Below are 21,030 nucleotides of genomic sequence, written 5' to 3'. Positions count from 1 at the left end.
CATGTTGTTTTCGGTCAGGGCAGCTGCAGCCCCCCCTTCTCCGTCTGAGTCACAGGGGGCGGGGGCAGCGGGGCTAGCGGAGGACAGACAGCGGCGGGGGCGGGAGCCAGCCGCAGCCGCACGTACATAGTACAGCGCAGAGCCCGGAGCCGGCACACAGGGAAACACCGTGGTGGATAAAGGGACAAAAGTTTACCAAGTGCTGCCAGTTCTCGCCATCCGCAGGAGAGCCCGGAGTACACAGCGCTGCTGCAGGGTGAGACGGGCATACTGTGGGCACCAGACGAGCATGGAACAGGGTGGGAACTGCTTGGCATATGAATGACTCATATCACCCCTTTGCATCAGTGATGTGAGCACTAGGTGGTGGCTTGAAGGCACACAGTGGCATCACTCTGCTTGGCATTTATCTCAGTATGGTATCAATCTGTACCACATAGAGCCTAAGTGGGCAGCCACAGGGCAGTGATCGGCGTGCAGTATGTGCCCTCTGTGCTGGAATGTAGTGATGTTGTGGGCAGCTGGATCTTTCCTTAGAGAACAATATGTGTTGTGCTGGCTGGCACTGGTAGTAAGCTGGTACACAGGTATCAGTGGCTGTAACGATTGTGAAGTAGTGGCACAGGTGGTATAGCTGTACATGCAAAGCCTTGGTGTTCTCGGGATAGGGATGTGTTTAGTATGATGCACGCTTTTTATCCCACATACAGGTGGAATTGCTGCTGGCAAGAGGGTGACCCTGCTGCCAAGGGCACTATTTGATAAGCAAAATTAATGCACGTTAATGCTGAGTTGTTTGTAGTGTCTAGCACCAATGCTATAGCCTATGTGACAGTGTACCACTAGTTAATAGGCTGTAACATTGCACAGGGGGAAGACGAGGTGACTGTACTGGAGGACAGCATTTTTGTTAATGGGCAGCTGTGGTTTATTGACATCTGGAGGAACTGAATGGTGTGACGCTGATAAGGGGAGTCATTGATTGCTGCACATCCAGTAGCTGAATGATAGTACACAGTGGAGGAGGAGTGTGGTACTGTCTGTCCTACAGTACATCATGTTTTCAGCAACCTGTGACATGAGCTCCTTCAATAAAAATGCCCATTTATAAGAGTGACACTGAGTGACTGAGTCTTTACAGGTATAAAAGTCTTTGTTAATGTGCTATGACTTGTTCTCAGGTTTACAAGCCTGCCGTCAGCCGCTGATTCTTCTCAGTGACAGGATATTTACTGCTTCCTAAGACTAGCTCTGCCTAAATCAGTGTTATCAGAGAAAGATGAGCGCTTACTGATTGGACATTGTAAAACAATAGTTTTTGTGTATGTGGAAAACAATACATTTATTTTTATCTCATTCATGTACTAATGTGTCTCTTTTTTCCCCCCCCCCCTCTCTCTCTTCAGTTAACTCTTAATAAACAAATGCCAAGGCTCGAGGAGCACTGCTGGAGTTGCTCTTGCACCAGACAGCTAGACAAGAAGGGCACAAATATAAGCTCTTGGCTAACACAGAGAGCCGGAGTGGCCATGTCCTCGCTAAACTCTCCAATCAGCTTAGCCTACAGCAACTTAGCCAGCAGCCAGGGCCGCAGCCTGATCCGGAGAAGCCTGGTCCTCTTTGCTGTTGGTGCTTTTCTTGCCCTGGTGCTTAATCTTCTCCAGATCCAAAGGAATGTGACTCTGTTTCCGGAAGAAGTCATTGCTACCATCTTTTCTTCTGCTTGGTGGGTCCCACCTTGCTGTGGCACAGCAGCTGGTAAGTATCAGAACACTGTCACTGGCCTATCATAGACCACTGTAAGCATGTGCTGGTTATGATGTATCTGCACTGAGCTTCCACTCAGACTTGGATATACTGTAGTAATCCAGTTGTGGAAGTCCAGGCATTTTTAGGGGTACATTTATACCCCTTTCACATCGCACTTAATTACCAGGTTCATGTGGTTTCATGCTGGTTTAACACGGTAATTGGTGCAATGTGAAAGGGGTTACTGGGTCCAGCAAACACGGTAGCAACACGGCAATACGAACTGGTAAAAAACAAGGATTCTTTCCGGTTCGTTGCCGTGTTGCTTTGCGGTGTGAATGAATTAATCGAGTTGAGCGGCCCATTTCCAGTTCACACTGTAGAGGAGGCAGTGCTTGGAGCAGCGCCAGTTCTAAGCGCTGCCTCCTCCCCCGTCCCCAATGACGCTCTGCCCCACCCCCGTATGACATCAGCGAACCGGTAAAATTGCTGGTTCGCTGAAGCGTATCTGAACAGACCAAAATACAGGGTCATACCTGGACTGAACCGTTTCAAAGTCACAATGCGACCCTGCATTTTGCGATGTGAAAGCGGTATTACTAAAGATGTGACTTCTATGTTCTATTGACGATTGGTTGTTGCCCATAGCAACCAATAAGATTCTACTTATTTATTTAGAACCGTCTAGAAGATTATCGATAGAAACTGATTAGTTACTATGGGCAACATCACATCTTCAGTAGAACTCCCATCTTACTAAATGTATCCCTTTTTTGGATTTCTCTTGTATCTAATGGTGCCCATACACTATGCGACTTGGAGAAGTCTCATCGAATCCCCCTTCAGCTGCCCCGGATCCTCCCAGGCAGTAGGATCGCATGTGATCTATCTGCATGCGATGTATCGCAAGTGATCCTGTGTCCCCACTGCCGGGAGGGGGCCTGGCCTGGAGATCTTAAGTGCAGCACGTGTAATCTCCGGCTCTGATCCAGTATACAGGGGATCGCGCATCGAATCAGATTAGATGTCGCACACGCTATTTGTGCCAATTTCACTTGATTTCTCAGCCCGATTTGCTGGTATTGGGTGGAATGGGGGTCACATAGTGCATGGGGGTCTTAAGGCAAACTGTATGGTTACAGCTATTGGGGAACTACAAGTCCAAGTCTGACCTGGCAAAACTTTTTAATTTGGTTATTGAGGTTTTCCTGCAGTGCAGTCACTTCTGGTGATTCAGTGGGAAGTTATTTATCAAGTGTCAGCAGAAGTAAAGTGTAATGTAAAGCCATGTGATATCCTGTTGTCCTAGTGATATGACTGATGCTATCAATCTGTCATTTTATATTTATAGAGCTTCAGACAATAATAAGTGCATCATATGTGTAACTAGGACTAGAATATGCCTTACAGTAGGATTTTATAGCAAGCTTTTCAGGAGTTCCATTACTGAAGTATGATCCTTATGTATGGCATATCAGTCTTGTGTTAATAATGTGCCTTTGCCATGTTGGAAATGATACAATGACCCCTGCCTTAATGATAAGCTAAAACATACTATCAAACCAGTTTCAAAAGGATGGATTACATTTGAACTAAAAAGCCAATGGCTGTGTACCCTAATGCCACTGAAGGACACTACAGACAGACTAAGGTCCTGATTCCGATCTGATTGCTAAGCTGCTAATCTTTGGAGCAAAGTGATCAAGTAAACTCCGCCTCGCCATGGTCTCCCTCCGCCCTTGTGTATGGCTGTGATATGTTCACAGCCGTGCACACCAGGAAAACCATTCGCCACTACGATGGCGATGGGGAGAAGGAGGCCGCTGCTGATGGCAATGGGCGGGCAAAGCCTGCGTTTTCCCATGCCCGGCAACTGTCACTCGACTTGCAAATGACCATTGATCGCTGGCTGTGATGGCACGGATGGTTCCCGCATGCCCTCTGCGGACCATGCGTGGTTGTTCAGTATCCACTAGGGATGCAAATTCGCAGCCAAGCGTTCAGGTCTGAATCTATTTTCTGGTACACAGCTAAAATAATGTAATATATCTCAAGTCCCGTGTATAGGAAATAATTAAATTCAATAGTTAAATATACTGATTCTGATTGACTCGCTAAGCAGCAAAAAATCGCTGCTTAGTGAGCCTTCTAGCGTCGCCCGTGGGAATGCCTGCCGCGGTCCGCACATCTGGGATGCAGTTAAAATCCCGGCGGTCGGGATCCCGGCGTTCAGAATCCCGACCGCCGAAATCCCGACACATTCTCCCTCCAGGGGTGTCCACGACACCCCTGGAGGGAGAATAAATTAGTGTGCCGAGCGTAGCGAGGCACCGGGCCCGCTGCGTGGCGAGCGCAGTGAGCCCGCAAGGGGGGGAGATCCACGTCCCCCCCTTGTCGGCATTTCGGCTGTCGGGATTCTGGCGTCGGGATTCTGAACGCCGGGATCCCGACCACCGGGATTCAGTACTGAATCCGCACATCTCAGCGGCTTTGCAGGTGGATCCACCTGTGACATCAGCCGCCGCACCCAGAAGGCATGTGCCTGCCTGGGATCGCGTTTTCCAGGGTGCACCCACTATTTTTGTGAAACGCAGGCTTCCCACATCCATATGCCGCGGCCAGTCGTGTCTCCCCCCCCAGTGCGAAGACAATGGCGACTATGCAAGTCACTGAAGGCATCCGCACAGCAGCCCTGCCAATGCGAATATGCGCAGTGCGTGAACATCGGCCCTCATTGCAAATCCGTCAGGGACCGAAGAGACGAGAATGAGGGCCTTTATCTGTTGTTTTATACAAGGCAGCTTGCATTTTACTTTTAGTTGTCCTTTTAAATATTCAGAAAAGCATCTGATAACAGTGGACACATTTTTAATCGCAGAACTAACTGGGTATATAGTGTGTTTACTGCACAGCTTAGTCTATTGGCTGCAGTTATAAGTTGCAAGTTACCTCAGTCTTATTCATTGCTACAAGTGAGCCGTTCTGTACAACCATTAGGCAGAAATCCTATATCAGGATTAGAACAGATTCTTTTCATTGCTGACGCCTGCTTGGCATACTCTGGATATCACAGGAAGTGTTGTAAGCTGTTTGATTGCTCATTGGCCACCTCCTAAACTGGTGAGCCGTCTGCCTAAGTCCTCATTGGCTATCAAATGTAACATGCCACTGCTCGAGAAACGAAAATAAGGAAGTGATCAGGAGAAATCTGTGTCTGCTAACCAGCCGTACCATATGTGTCAGCAATAAGGAAAGCAAAAGAGGAAATCAGCATTGTGACTCCCAAATTAGGCTAGGATTGTGGAGTTAACTCTGTGAAGCTCTAGAACAGAAGTGATTATTTGAATACTAGTCTATTAAATGGAGAATCTAACAAAGGTGTTCTACAGTTATATAGCTTCAGTTCAAATAACTTCTATTGATCTACTATTAATGGCACCTATTAAGATTATAGTTTAGGCATCCTGTTTTGCCAAGATGCATTTATTTAAATGTTTGCTTCTCTCCCAGCTATGAATCGGCCCCTTAATGTATTTCTTTTTTTTGTATACGTATTTCCTGACTTTGTTCAATTGCTTAGTCCCTGTTACTTTATTCTATATATATATCACATAGTATTACTCAGTGTTGCTCAAACAGAAAGTGGCAATTTTTGCTTTTACTTTCTGTTCCAAATGGTATGAATGATTGGATTGTTATTCCTCGGGAGAAGACGCCTTTATTACTGTGTACCTGTAATGACTGCACATACGCCATTAACTTCCCTTTTTTGGGTTCTATATATTAACATAATTTTTTCCCTAAATACATTTGTTTACATGTCAATCATGTACTAATATCTCTCTCTTTCAAGAGCCCTTGTCCACGAATGTCTGATAGGATAAATACCACACTCCCCATCATACGCAGTACTAAGGAATGGTCATTTTCAGGCATTTTGTGCAAACAAAAACCCTTAAAAAAACTTTTTTTTATTTGTAAAACGCACAGCTTTCTTTTTGCAGTAGCAAAATACCCTTTTCAAATTTGAACTTTTCTATGGATTGTAGTATTTATTATGTGTTTCCCCTTTGCCCAGGGCTGGGCAATTGCGGCCCTCCAGATGTTGAGGAACTACACACCCCAGCATGCCTTGCATCAGTTTCAGCATGGCCACAAAGCAAAACTAATGCAAAGCCTCCTGGGATGTGTAGTTCCTCAACATCTGGAGGGCCGCAATTGTCCTGCCTTTGCCTATGCCCTATGCATTCTTCCCTGCAACAGAGCGAGCATGTGCAGAACTGCAAAGAGTCACATGCCTCTCAGCGCACCAGAGAGATAACCACAGAAGTCTAATTGGCATCATCATCCCTAAGGCAGAAAAGCTGTGTACACAAGATAGGGAGGGAAATGACCGTGCAGCTGATTTCTATTAGAATACTGTATTTTTTGTTAATAGTTTCACAATGCGACTTTATTATAGAATAAAAGTTTTCAAGGCAGCAAACACTAATACTGACTTGTTCACTAGTACAATGGATGTGGATCATAAGATCGGCAGTGTCTAGGTCCACCGCTGTTGGTTAACAGGCAAAAGGTCGACATGCAATAGATCAACATGGGTAAAAGGTTGACACAAGCAAAATGTCTATATGAAATGGTCAACACAAGAAAAGGTTGACAACATTAAAAAAAAAGCATGTCGATCATTACCATGTCAACCTTTTCATGTTGACCAATAGCAGTTGACCTATTCAGTTTTGATCTAGACACCTGGAACCACGTATAATTATGCTAACTAGCTTTGCTGTAAAATACCAGGTTGTCTGCCATATATGGAAACCAACAACATTTAGCACCAGAATAAGGGGGGTCTTCAATGCTGGGTCACGGCGGTCGAGCTGGCCCGACAGCCGTGACCCTGTCCCGTTCTCAGTCTGCTCGACCGAGAATTTGCAGGCAGGATTTAATGTCCCACTTGCAGCAGGACGAGAAGGAGGCATGGCCAGGAATCGGGGAGCTGCAGCCGGGTGCTGGTCAATTCCCGGCCGTTCTCGGCAGAATGAGCCCAACTGCTCATTCTGCCGGGATCACCTGTTAAATGCTGTTGGGGAAGACAGCATTGAATATGGCCACGCAGCCATCTACCCTATCGGGAGATGGCTGCGGAAGACTGAATATTCCCTAATATGTGTGCTGCAAAATGTATTGTTGCACCCACCCAAAAAAATAGTTAAACTGTGATAACTTACATGTGGGTCACTCCGTATGGTTTTAGTGAGTATTGTGAATGTTGCTTACAAAATCTGTACTAAATCTATACATTTTCTTTTCCAGCTGTCGTTGGCCTTCTTTATCCCTGCATTGACAGTCATCTTGGAGAACCACACAAATTCAAGAGGGAATGGGCCAGCGTCATGAGATGCATAGCTGTTTTTGTGGGAATTAACCATGCTAGCGCTGTATCCTTCAAAAGTGTGTTGCTAAAAGCTATTTAGAAACCAAATTTGCACCTGTTTATTTTTGTAGATGATTTACTAAATTAAATATGCAACATTTTGCATGGAAAGTGTTCTGCGTTATGTTGTATCTGCATTAAAAATATCATGGGTATATTTATAAAAAGTGGTGAAAACATAGATTTGCAAAATCACTAACTTATTGCATCCAATCAGATCCTGCCCACTTCACCTATAACTGAGGCTGCGAGGGTACTTTGTCAAGAAGTGCAGTCTATCATGCCCCTCCCCCTTCTACACAAATTCAGGGCATTGAGCTGGGGGGTGCATAGACTACAGATGTTATCATGTTTAAAAAGAGGATGCATCATCAGTTCCTTTCCCCAGAAGATGCAGCCATTCAGGTCCATCTTTGTATTAAATGTTTAGGAAGCCTCCTGGAGTCTTTCTCTTTCCACTCTATGAGGTAATTTTATTAAAGCTTGCCCATAGCAACCAATCAGATCCGGTCAATCTTTTCTAGAATGCAATAGAGAAATGATAGACAGAATCTGATTGGTTGAATTTGGCTGTATCAAACTTTATTAAATTTATCCCTTTCACTTTGCATTCAATATGCATTATGAAAAAAGTTATTTAAGAAAAGTAAAAAAAAAACACATTGTATTATTATATATTTAGAAAGCTCATGCGATCTATAATGTATGTATAATTCTAACTTCTAAAGTTCTTCCTTTTACATTAACTTTGTGTTTTCCTTAACTTTAAATTCCACCAGAAACTGGATTTTGCAAATAATGTGCAGCTTTCCCTGACACTGGCAGCATTGTCTCTGGGTCTGTGGTGGACCTTTGACCGTTCTCGCAGTGGTCTGGGACTTGGAATTACAATAGCATTTCTTGCCACACTCATAACACAGTTCCTTGTTTACAATGGAGTATACCAGTAAGTAATATGTCTGTATATTGCAAGTACAGCAAAACTATATTAAAATGTACCATATAATGATTTCTGCTGGTTTAGATACTGGTACTTAATTACTTATTGACTAAGGACTAAAGTATATGGATTATACAAATCCTAGTTTTCATTGATGGTTTTGCTCTATGGCAAATCCCAATTCCTTTCCTACATTTCTGCTAACTTTAGGCTATATATCCACTCCCAGAGTGGCCAATCCCAGGATCGACGGGATCCCGGGATTTGGCCCCTAAAAACGGCGGGATTTCAATCCCGGGATTGGAGTTTCCAATCCCGGGATTTCAGGATTAGACTGAGCATGCGCAGTCTAATGTCGGGCAGCGTCTGAGCGGGTGCTCAGGCGCTGCCCGGCTTCTCCCGTCCCGGGCAGTGCGGCTCTGTGCAGCATGAGGAGGTCAGAGGTCACGCTGCACAGGCCACAGAACAGCCACCTTGTCCTGTGCGCGCCGCGCTGACCTCCCGCCTCAATGAGACCGCCCACCCAGGCTGCCTGCATTCACTACTGCCCAAACCGGTTCCATCGCCCGACGCCCACCTGCCCAGGCCGCATCCTCCCACACCGCACCTGTAAGTAAATATGTGGGTGGCCGGGGCGGGTTTTTGTATTTGGGATGCCCATCCCGGGTTTGGGCATTTTTCAATCCTAAATTTCGGGATTGAAAAAATGCCCCGGATTGGCATCCCTAGTCGACACCTCGGAATGATCGAAATTGACAGAAAGTCAACACAAGCTTTATGTCAACATGGTGATAGTTGACGGTTTTTCACTTTTTTTGTCTTAAGATGAAATATGTTGACATGAACACGTATAAGTGTACCACATCCCCTTGCATGGCTTGCAGCGCTCGCCATATTATATTCTCCATCTATGCCTACATGGAACCAAGTCACTAGTGTTAACTTTTTAAATGTTGACCGTGACCATGCTGACATAAAGCTTCTGTGGACCTTCTCTCAGTGTTAACCTTGGGTCTGTCTTAGGTGCCAACCAGTAGTGGTGACCTATTGACTGTCAACCTAGACATTGTCGACCCAGGAATCGGATACCTTCTTTATGGGCAGTATTCAATGAGAATACTGGCGACGTGCAGCGAATCCTGTTTAGGATTCGCTGCACATTCGCCATTGCCCACCGCGTTCGCCGGCTCCAGTATTCAATGAGTCAGGGGCTCGCTGCCCCTGACCTGCGAATTTGAGCTCCTGCGGGGGATGCCGCAAGGAGCCTGAGGACGGTGGCAGGCAGGGAGATGGAAGTCTCCCTGCCTGCCCCAGAACGTTTGTGGGGGGGAGGTGGGCTCCCCGGGTGCCAGGCAGCCCAGGCTGCCCCCCGGGGGTGCCAGCAGGGGACCGGGTATATTCACTACACCCGATCATGCATATGTAATGATCGGGTGAAGTGAATATATGAATATCTAATGAGCGGCTCGGCTCCGGCCCCCCTGCTGGCTGGTTTGTGTAAAAAAAAAAATATATATATATATTTTTTAAATTAAATATATATTCATGTGCTTACAGCACATGAATAAAAATAGCATGCCCCTCCTCAGAATAAAATTCCTGATTTTTTTACACCAATTGTAAAAAACAAAACACTTTATTTTAAAAGTTCACATTCCACTTCACCATAAAAAGATAGCGATTGCTACTCTGTGAATCATGGCGAAAAAAACCTTGAAATGTATTCGCCATCTGGACATTGAATAGGGTGATTCACCGTTTTAGTCAAAAATTCGCCTTACAGCACAAAATCGCCATAAAAACCTGGTGAATCAGCCTCATTGAATACCGCCCTTTATGTCTGAATTTGTATAAAAATGTATAGCAATGTAAGTAAATAAGAGGCGTGATCGCAGTTCTCTGCTAAATCATGCCGCAGTGATCTGGTCTGAATAGCCCCCTTAGCTAAGGGCCATCTCTGTTGGTGCCAATGATTTGGTTTCACTTCATTTGTTCCTGACAGAAATTGTGTGAAAATGTTTGCTTGCACTGTTGGGCTGTTGGTTTTAAATCAAATGCTACTTATTTTTATTTATATAAAAAAAAAAATTTCATTTTTTTTTTCAGATACACCTCTCCAGACTTCCTTTACATTCGTTCCTGGCTGCCTTGCATATTTTTCTCCGGGGGTGTAACTGTTGGAAACATAGGTCGACAGCTGGCAATGGTAATTATCAATGCATGTATCACAGTATTTACATAACAAACACCTGATGAACAAAATTATGTGTCATTATATAACTGCTTTAAACATGGTACTACAAGCCTAATTCAGCAAGGATCGCTAATTAGAGAAAAAGCATTTGTTTGAGAGCATAAAGTCGCCGTTCCCCAAGAAGGAAAACACGCCTGGTGCATGCATCGTAAATTGCTGTGCATTCACAGATCTATCCGCAGAACACACACTGCTGATTTTTTTGTGATTAATTGGTGTATATATATATATATATCTTTTCACTTACAGTAACTGCTTGGTAAAAATAATTAAGTGTAATATGTTTTCCTTCCTTTCCATTACAGGGGCCAACAGAAAAACTACATGGAGACTAGATGCTTCAGCATGTTATCGATGTACAATGACAAGAATTACGCTGATGTTGGAACAGCTTGCACTATGTTACTGAGTAACAAACAAGCAAACATGGTCTGAAAACATGTACAAAAGGAAGGTTATTACTTCAATATTTGACTAGTACATTCTATGGCGTGCAGAATTTTGTCCCGGCTCCATGGATTGATACACCAGACTATATATTTTGTTGTGGAGCACGGAGAGGACGAATAATAATCACCCGGTTAAGCATACGCTTTTCCATGATTGCTGCAGGTTTCGTGTATCCGTCAGTATATTAGTAGGATCTTAAATGTAATCTGCATGGTGTAATAAGCTGTTTGCCGGCTTCAAGTACCAGTATTACGATTTCATTATAAGAAGAGGACTGTCCATTACGAAGCTGTGCAGCAACTGTGTCCTGTGGAAGGTGCTAGAAAGCAAAAAGGATGAAGTGATATTGAATAACAGTGTATTATTTAGCTGAAATGGAAAATAAGGCTGTGGGGGCAAAGAAGCGATTAGAGATAAATGTCACTCGCCTTTATAAAACTGGTTTCTGCTCTCTTACATGTTGGGTGCAAAACCGAGGAATGGGTCAAACCTGAAATCCAGTTTCTATATCTGATTGATATAATGTCTACAAAATGTGACCACATAAAGCACCAGGCTGTAGGCCAGGTGTAAATGTGTTGACTACATATTGCTGTCATGACTGCTAATATCTGTAGTCAGTACAGAAGGGCCTCTAATACCCAAGTTTACCTAATAGATATTGAAGTGATGACATCACAACCTTCAGTGTCTAATACTGTCTAAAAATAGTCTATTGAACAATGAACCTTCACATTCACTCTCTCTAATTCCCTCCCTCTTATTTTTGTGCTGTAATATTTTACTCCAGCTTAAATTTGGAAAGGAGAACATACTTTCTAGAAATAAGCTTGTGATGCACACTTTTCTCTAGGCTATCCAAGTAATATGAATTAAATAACAAATGAAATACAATTAAGGACGTTCGGTCTGTGGGCCTTATTCTGATCGGTGCGGCCCGATCAGAATATGCGGCCACGACCGTGCAGGCGAATCCCCGCCTTCCATACGGATCGCCACCTCCGTCCGTACGCGGATATGTGGCGATCCGCATGAAAGTGGACGGGGATACGCCTCCTCCGTCTTGGGAGCAGCCCCTGCATTCGATGGTCGCCGAACATCGAATGCAGGGCCGCACGCTCCACTAGGTCCCGCCACCCAAGACCACAAGGACACTTGTCCGTGTGAAATCATGTATGGGGGCGGGCAGCTGACATCCGGCGATGTCAGATGCCCGCCCCCTACACACGCGTCACGGCTTCATTACCATGCATACGCCCCGCGTTTGCTTTGGAACGCCCATGAAACGCGGGGCGTATGCATAGGGTAATGAGGCTTAGTAGCCCCTCACGCCCCTCTACGCCCCCTGTGCGGCGTGTACAGAATACGTGCGGCGAAATCGCCTGCACATGCGCCTGCACATGCGCATGCGGAGAAATCCGCACCGATCAGAATAAGGCCCTGTGTCTGGACATAGACTTCATCACGCAAGACCTTTTGCGTGTACTGAATTCTTGGTTGCAATGCTGGGTACACACGTGTGTATTCAGGGCTGTTACATGAGCAATAGTCGATAAATTGCTTATAACGCCACTGTAACGGTCATTATCGGAAAACGCATTTTTGTACTGTTCAGTAGTTGTCGGCTGGCCTCCCTCCCAACATTTACTGAGGATGGAATTTTGCCCATAGTAACCAAACAGATTTTACTACTTATTTATTTTGCACTTTATAGAAGATAATCAAATTTGATTGGTTACTATGGGCATCATCCGATCTTCAATAAAACTCCCATCTTAGCAAATTTACCCCCAAGTCTGTGATTTAAAATATTTCTGCAAAAGAAAAGGGAAAAGCAATGTGATAAATAGTTGGCGTTTGGCAACCTCAGGTTGTTTACTCCATACCTTTATTATGTCTGAAAACTCTCGGTTACGCTAAACCAGTTTTCTGCTCCTTGAAAAGTGTCCCCCTATTATACCAGAAGTGGCGCTCTCTACATATTGTTGTCTTGTCCACACAGCCTTATTAATATTTGCAGTCTGTGACTGCCTTGTAAAGATAAAAGTGCATTTGTCACTTCATTTAAGCATTTGTCGTTTTGAATATTCTTTAGTATTTGTGAGACAATGTACTCATTGCAAACATTTAATTACATTTATTTCTATTTTAGTCTGATTGCTAGCAAACCTTTTAAAATGATAAGTGCAATGTGTTTAAAGCTAACTTAAAGGGAATCTATCACCTATTTATTTTTCTGCATCTCAGTGTTTGGCAGTTGTACGCATCCTTGAAATATCTTGCATTGCTATAAAAACTATGGCTTCGAAAAATGTGTTTCCAGAAGAAATTGCAATAATATTCCATGTAGCGTGGGAACTGACATTTTAGGCCAGGCATAGGAATAGGCATCTCTCCTGCAGCTGTGATACTACACATCCCAGCATGCCCTGCCCCCATTTTGCTAAGAGGGCATACTATACCTGTAACCGGGCATATCAAGGGCCACTTATTGCCCACCCTTTTAGGCGATAAAAAAAAATCACTCATAAAGAAAACCATCACCAAGCAAGGTACAATTTGATGTGGAATATTAAAATAAATATTGCTCTGCCTATGTAATAATCCTATCAGTACCCCTCAGAATTGTAAAGCACTTGATCTGCAATGGCCTTCATAGTTGTAAACCATAAGCAACTGTCACCAAATATGTTCAGGTTATTTTAGGTCAGAGGAAGTTTTTCCCTTTAACAAACAGGGGCAGATGTAGTAAGCCTGTTGAAGCGATCAAATGGAAGGTGAAAACGCACCAGCCAATCAGCTATGTTTGAAAAATGACAGTTAGGAATTGATTGGCTCGTGCGTTATCCCCTTCTACTTTATCTCCACTGTATCTCTTCACCAGGTTTAACCTTTTACGTGCCAACCTATCTGTGAGAGATGTGCAAATTATCCACTTAAAAGGCCAGCATCCCTCACATTTGTTAAATAAATTCAAATTAAAAAAATTGTGGGGAAAAAAAAAGATTCTATTTCCTATACAAGGAAAACACTACATGTCACTTTGATGAATAACAATGTTTGCTTGGCAATATTCATACTTCTTTTGACAAATTCACTTGCTACTCAAAGGGTTAATACATCTGCCCCAGTATGTGAGGTAAATAAGAATTTAGGCGTTATGTGTGTGTGCATAGATTGTTATTCTCTTTGCCGTGATGGTTTTCCCTTTTCAAATTATAAGGAGCATACACTAATTTTTATCTTGGAAAACTGTAAAGTTGTCTGGGCAGTGTTACCATAGCATTATTCTACAGAGCGGCATAATCTTACTGTTGAAGATGTTAATACCTGTCACTCAAGATTTGGGCGCTGCCTTGTAGAGCACAATTGGATAATTGCTAGCAAATGTGTATGTAGAAGAAAAACTTCTGACATTTAAAGTTATTAGCAAACAATTACATGCAAAATAACTGCTTTTACACTGCAGGTTTTATATGACGGGTGAGATCAGCTTTGATGGGAAATGATCAGATTTTTACTTCATTCAGTCATTTGCTGGCAATTAACACCCCTTTCACATTGGTTGTAAGGTTTTCTCTGTTGCTTCTTTAAACACAAATCAGCAATAATTTATTTAATAGAAAATTCACCTTATTGTAGCATCCATTGAGTTGTATTTAGAAATACTCCATTTATTGTTTGAAATGTAAATGTATTTTCTGTGAAGTTGCCTTTACATATTTTACTTTAAGCAAGGGAATCTTGCATTTGGTTTAAAATTCTTGCTTCAAGTTTGATGTATATCTAATTATTTTACTTGCCAACAAACTGTAATCTTTGCAACCTTTTGCAGGTAAACTCCATCAATTTAAATCACTCTAAAATCTATGATATGGTTTTAGCTGTTTGCCCATGTTTAAGCTCTGGAAGCACAGCATCGATTTAGACCTTGATTGAAAATTGATGGAAATCGACCTTTCTTAAATATCCCCATAATAAACAACCAGGTATCCTCAGAAATAAGTGATATATTCATGGGTGACCACAAACTTCAGAAGGCAATAAAAACTAGTGTTTGTGATATATCTAAGGTGTTAAAGAAGTTTGATACTATTGTGTATATGTGAAAGTTCATAAAAGTATTTTTACCACTCCAATTATTTCACTGAATTTGGCTGATTTGAGATCTTCAAATTCATTCACTGAACAATCAAGATTTATAGGTTGGGCTCAGAATTAAAGCAGACTGTAAAATAAACTAAAAACAATTCTTGAAATCTTCAATTTCTACATTATCTAGTACTTTTATTCACATAGAAAATTACTCTGCTCAGGTTTGCATGGTAAACCAATAAAATACTATATAATGTGGTGATTAACAAGAAAATGCTTTGGTTGAGTTCAGTTGGTTTTTGTAGAGGGGGGGGGGGGGGGGGGGCGGAGTTGTGTGTTTAAAGCCCAGTTGAAGTTTGAGAATTGATTACAATTTTTTCAACTACAGAGCCAATTCACCAAACCAGTTTTGGAACCACTGTGAAATTTGATCATCCACTGGTATGGGATCAGGTATCCTGCAAAGCTTTCCTGTGTCTGAGGCCAACCACTGGACACTAGTATTGAGAAACTTTTGTAAACACCACTCAATGCACAGATAAGTTGTGCATCAGACCTAAGCTGTGTACACACAGTGCGATTTCGGCTAACTATTTTGACTATATAGCCAAACCGCATCGTGTTTGCCCAATCCCGGCGCCTGGCCCGCGGCATCGGCATGAAAACTAGAAATAGACATGCAGCACAGTCTATTTCTAGTATTAGTATCTCTCCCTACTCCCCCCCCCCTGCCCGCTCTCCGGGTCCTGACGGCTGCCAAATATCGGCCCGTGTGTACACACCATTAAGTAGCTTGTTGCCCTCAAGCTGGTGCGATACTACAATTCCACATAATATTAACATTGTCTAAGATCTGTTTAAGGGGACTCAACAAGTGGCCCTCCCAACTGTTGTGAAACTACAAATCCCAGCATGCCCTGCCCATGATTTAGCAATCTCTAGTAGCGCAACTGTGGCATGCTGGGTTGTGTAGTTCCATCAAAGTATCTTATGTTGCCAATTCTTGTAGTAAGACTATGAACCAAAGTCAGCCAAGTTGAAAAAGTAAATAAAAATATTTGCACTATGCTGTATTTACATAAAAAATAAAATACAAAAATATAAATGATGTATATATTATCAGATCATCCTGTGTAGGATTTATGTGGTATGCTTTATAGATGTATATAACTTTTTTTTATTAAAGGTTGTGGATTATTTGATATGGTCTCTTTTCATTAATTATGTTACAGCTAAGCTTTTTATACACAACAATTATTTTATTTTATTGGACGATATCAGAGCCCAAAGGTTTCTTATATGCAGAGATTGTCTCATGAAATGTTGGTGACCTTCGATTGTGCCCAACCTTCTGTGGAGTGTTCTTCCAATGTACAAATAACCTTAACGATATGGCCCCCATACACAGACGAGGAATCACATGCAGTACCTCTTCAAATGACCTGGCAGCTTGCTGGCGGCTAGATCACATGCAATACATCGTATGCAGTCATTTTGCATACGATGTATCAAATGCAATGCAATCCCATTCACCACCCCAGGAAATTACGTAACCTTGGTGCAGCGGTGACCATCTCTCAAATGCAATTTTCAGCATACATGACCGGGCAACACATTGGAATCCTAAGTATAAAATATGCAGTATGACACTTCACATAATTTATCGGCCCAAAGCATCAAAATCGTGTAGAAAGAAATTCCAAAATGGTACAGCCACCTTTAGGGGGGTATGCAGTCCGGGATCATGGCTGTCGATCCCCGCCGATAGCTGTGATCCTGGCCCGTTTGTGGTCTGACCACAGAAAGACAAGTGGGATTCAATGTCCCACCTGCTGCTCGGCGCAAAGGGGGCATGGCCGTGAAAACGGCTGTGGATTGGCGATCTGCGGCCGGGATTGCGACAATCCACAGCCATTATCAGCATAACGGGCCCAACAGCTTCTTAAGTCGGGCCCGTTCTACCGTGATCCCGCTTCAATGCTGTCGCTAAAGACAGCATTGTATAGGGAGCCGCCGCTATTTCTCACATCGGAAATAGAGGCGGCAGATTGTATACCCCCCTTAGTGTCTGAGATAAGTGGTCTCTCTATCCCTGTTATCTTGTTGTGTTAGTAAAAATCTCTACTTAGCAAAACTACCTAGCTGCTAATATTAATGTCTAGAAAGAGGGTTTTGTGGGGGGGTGACCAGTCGCACAGAAATTATCCAAAATTAATTTCAGAATGGCCCCCTAATGTACATGGGTGATTATTTTATCATATATTGGAAAGGGGTGTGCTACCACTGGACATGGAAATGTTACAAAGAAAAAAAGGAGAAAGAATGTCTCGGTGTGGTGCACCTTATGGCTAACAGATAAAATGTAACTTTTAATTATAGATTATTAAAAGGCTGCGAAATATAAAAACAAAAAGTACATAAATGACACGGACAGTGCAATTAAAAAGGAAATAATCCTCACACCGTGAGGCTCCCAGAGTCTATGTCCCTTTTTTTTAATCAGAATTCAATGTAGTGCTTTGATACATATATTGCAGTGTTGTATGTTTAGAACCACAAGTAACAAGAGTGTTTATACATTGCAACAGTATCCAGATGTCCCACAATTAGAGGAGAATTCTCCTATCAATTCAGTGAGGCCAATAAATATACTGGACAGTCTGGTATTACTGTCTCGGTGCCCGACAGCTCCTATATGTGTAGGCAGTAAGGTGGCCGTCTACATAGGGCGCATAACGGCATGTGTATGCCCCGTCCTCCCTATGGCTGTAGGAACAGCGCGTGGGGTAGGGTCGGCGGTTAGCAGCAGCCGCGGCTAACTGTGGTGGAGTGACAGCGGTATTGTGTAGCCGCTTCACTCCTAGTAAGTCGTCTGCCTGCAAGTGATCACCGCGTCCTCCCTATGGCTGTGGGAACAGCGCGTGGGGTAGGGTCGGCGGTTAGCAGCAGCCACGGCTAACTGTGATGGAGTGACAGCGGTATTGTGTAGCCGCTTCACTCCTTAGTAAGCCGTCTGCCTGCAGGTGATCACCGCGCGGTGTTCAGTGTGAGACACCGCGTCTCAGGCTAACAGGGAGAGCCGGCACCGGGAACGCAACACTAAGCTAATACAGATCAAAAATCACATATAACATTTCAAGGGAGAGGGAAGGCTGGGAGCACACACGAGGTGTGACAGGTCTGCGTACGCTTCGCAGAAAGCTTCAAAGGACCAACCGGGTTAACATCCGGAGGCTCCTTAAATACCTATATCTGATGCATATTCATGGTATGTAAATTTGGAGGAGGTGGCTCTGGCCGTCAGCCTATGTTGGGGCTGAGAGTAGGTGTTACAGTTTTTCAGATGCCAATATGCATTGTATAGAAGAATCATGTATAAGACTGCCACAATTAACAATGATGTTAATAACAGTGGTTAGGTAATTGATGTTTTAATCATAAGTGTCAGCTATTTGGAAAACGCAAGAATAGCTTAATATGTCACACATTTAAGAATAGATGATGGTGACCTGGTAATTGAGCCAAATAATCATGTATTGTTTCTGCAGATAAAGGTCCATAGTATGGTAATATGGACAATTATATGTATCCCTGTATGTCGATTGTTTGTGTTGACTATACACCGCCATATTGGAATACTCATCTGTTATGGGGCATGATATAAACATGTCATGTAGATAATCGTGTGGGTCGTTTATGTAGATACTATTTGATCCCTATATATTTATTTACTCGTATCCATCAGGCTGCAGTCCACAGAAATTTGTGTATAGTCTGCATACGTATATTTGTGTCGACTATTGCTGTAGACTATCTGACATGTTATAGTAGTTCTTCATCAAAAGTCGGATATCAGTATGTTATTTGGTTTGTGTCAATCGTTTGTGTTGACACTTGGTTAAAGAGTCTCAAATGTCCACAGTGATTATATATTATATATATTGAAGTTCCCTTAAATGATAAGGTCAGATAGAGAATTTCTGTATTATATGGCCATGTTTATCAATAACAGTGAATTGGTGGTGAACATATGTGATTCATATGTGTATCTGAGTGATGGAGTGATAAATAGATTTATGAACTAAATAATAATATCCGGGTGATAATTACTAAAGTGATAAATATAGGGGGTGGGTAAGGTGTAAATCGTGCTCACAGCAAATAAAGTAAAATGTGGAAAAAACACACAGAAAAACTTGGAAAGGTAGGGAAGAACAATAATGGTGTCACACCTGTCCAGGGTAAAAAGTGGTGGACAGTGTGTAGATTTATCATGTGCCCAATTTACAAGTGGGTGAAGTTACAGATAAGGCCATATTCAATGGGGACTCCAAGGTATATATACTAATACATGTGTTAAAACTATGGTCCAGAGACAGATTTTCTTACAGGAATACAGTGTAATTATTATCTTCATTGAGGCCCCTCGGGGACATGGTTCCCATCAGGAATATCAGACGAGTTTCCTGTTTGAGAAGCTCTTTGTCCCAATCACCCCTACGAATGCCCATTTCCACTTTCGTCATTCCATAGGCCTTCAGGCCATTGGGGCTACCTCCGTGATGTTTCAAAAAATGTCTGGCTACAGGAGTAAGAGTTTTTAGTTTCTGACAGTCTCTCGTGGCATTTTTAATGCTGAGAAGATGTTCCGAGAGTCTCTTTTTGAGTGGTCTGCGTGTTTTACCCACATAGTGTTTTCCACAGGGGCACTCCAGGTTGTATATCACCCCTGCAGTGTCACACGAGATGTACTTGGTGATTTTCCAGATCTTTCCAAACTTATCCACATAGGAATTTTGAGGAATCATATGTGGGCATATTCTGCACGTGCCACATCTGAAGGAACCCTTTTTTGTGACAGTCACTCGGGTCTCCTTTTCCAGGTGACTGTGCACTAGGATGTCCCTTAGGTTGTCACTACGCCTCCAACTGATGTCAATTTTGTTTCCAAGAATTTCATTCAAGTCTGGATCACTCTTCAGAACGTTAAGGTGCTTGTTTAAAACATTCTGTACTTCTCGCCATTCATGACTTATAAAGAAGGAACCATATCCAAGACCCAATATGAATTCCTACAGGTCAAAGAGATTAAGATCCCGACCCTATACTTATTACCCAAAGTCCACAAAAATGAAGAGAACCCACCGGGCAGACCCATCGTCTCCGGTATGGGGGGACTGACGGAAAAGGCGAGTCAGTTTGTGGACCACCATATGAGGAAGTTTGTTACCACCTTACCCTCATATGTGCGGGACACAATGGACGTCCTCAATAAAATACAAGGAATCTCTCTCAACTCCAATTCCTGGCTCATTACATGCGACGTGGAGAGCCTGTATACCAGTATTATCCACACTTACGGTATACAGGCTTCCAAATACTTCCTAAGCATGGAAAGAGAGGCACCACTAAATGACTTCATCCTCAAACTCCTGCGGTTTGTCCTTTTCAAAAACTACTTTGTTTGTGAAGAACAATTCTACCTCCAGGTACAGGGGACTGCGATGGGAAGCACCTGTGCCCCCACGTATGCGAACCTGTACCTGGGGTGGTGGGAACGAGAGCGAGTATTCACGGAACCCCACGAGGAGTATACCGAACACATTTTATTATGGTTACGGTATATAGATGACCTCTTGATTGTGTGGGAAGGGGACATTGGCCTATTCAAAGAATTCATCAACAAACTGAATACCAATGATCTCAACCTAAAGCTAACATACTATAGCAGCCAAAAAGAGGTTGAATATTTAGATCTCCGTATCAGTATTGACAGCAATGGCTCTATCGCCACAGATCTTTTTCGAAAGAGTACGGCTACCAATTCTCTCCTCCACAACAATAGTGCTCATTTCCCAGCAGTCATCAGGGGACTCCCCAAAGGGGAATTTTTACGCACGAAACGTAACTGCTCCCTACAGACCACCTATGATATGAGGGCAGGAGAGTTGGAATCCAGACTGAGAAATAGAGGATACAGTAGAAGGTCAATCCGCAAAGCCAAAAAAGAGGTACAAGGGTACAATAGGGACCAACTATTATTACCCAAAAACAAAAAAGAAGAGGCACATGACAAAATAAGATTCATTGGTACATTCTGCCATG

The 21,030-nt window shown here is 43.0% G+C and overlaps 1 protein-coding gene across 2 annotated transcripts; it reads left to right on the top strand.

Annotated features, from left to right (window-relative positions):
- The first annotated feature begins 74 nt into the window (after nucleotides 1-74).
- Nucleotides 75-16,127, top strand: INSIG1 (insulin induced gene 1). Of its 2 annotated transcripts, none has more exons than XM_083189031.1 (6): nucleotides 75-256; nucleotides 1,407-1,758; nucleotides 7,066-7,190; nucleotides 7,966-8,132; nucleotides 10,233-10,332; nucleotides 10,686-16,127. In XM_083189031.1, exons 2-6 carry the CDS (start codon nucleotides 1,425-1,427, stop codon nucleotides 10,713-10,715), a joined length of 756 nt encoding a protein of 251 aa, XP_083045157.1. In that variant the 5' UTR covers nucleotides 75-256; nucleotides 1,407-1,424; the 3' UTR covers nucleotides 10,716-16,127. The 2 variants fall into 2 exon arrangements, with proteins under 2 accessions (XP_083045157.1, XP_083045158.1); XM_083189032.1 differs by lacking the exon at nucleotides 75-256 and adding an exon at nucleotides 277-299.
- Nucleotides 16,128-21,030: the final 4,903 nt, after the last annotated feature.

This window comes from Crinia signifera, chromosome 5, assembly GCF_055691185.1.
Source record: "Crinia signifera chromosome 5, ASM5569118v1, whole genome shotgun sequence".
Taxonomy (NCBI): domain Eukaryota; kingdom Metazoa; phylum Chordata; class Amphibia; order Anura; family Myobatrachidae; genus Crinia; species Crinia signifera.
The sequence above is the reverse complement of the archived record's forward strand: the minus strand, read 5'-3'. Positions and strand labels throughout refer to the sequence as shown.

What these genes read in the sequence shown, in the direction of transcription:
- INSIG1 (XM_083189031.1), top strand. Translation starts at nt 1,425, where the DNA reads ATGCCAAGGCTCGAGGAGCACTGCTGGAGTTGCTCTTGCACCAGACAG. An exon ending in GTTTACAATGGAGTATACCA is followed by an intron (nt 8,133 to 10,232) that starts GTAAGTAATATG and finishes TTTTTTTTTCAG; the next exon opens with ATACACCTCTCCAGACTTCC. An exon ending in TAGGTCGACAGCTGGCAATG is followed by an intron (nt 10,333 to 10,685) that starts GTAATTATCAAT and finishes TTTCCATTACAG; the next exon opens with GGGCCAACAGAAAAACTACA.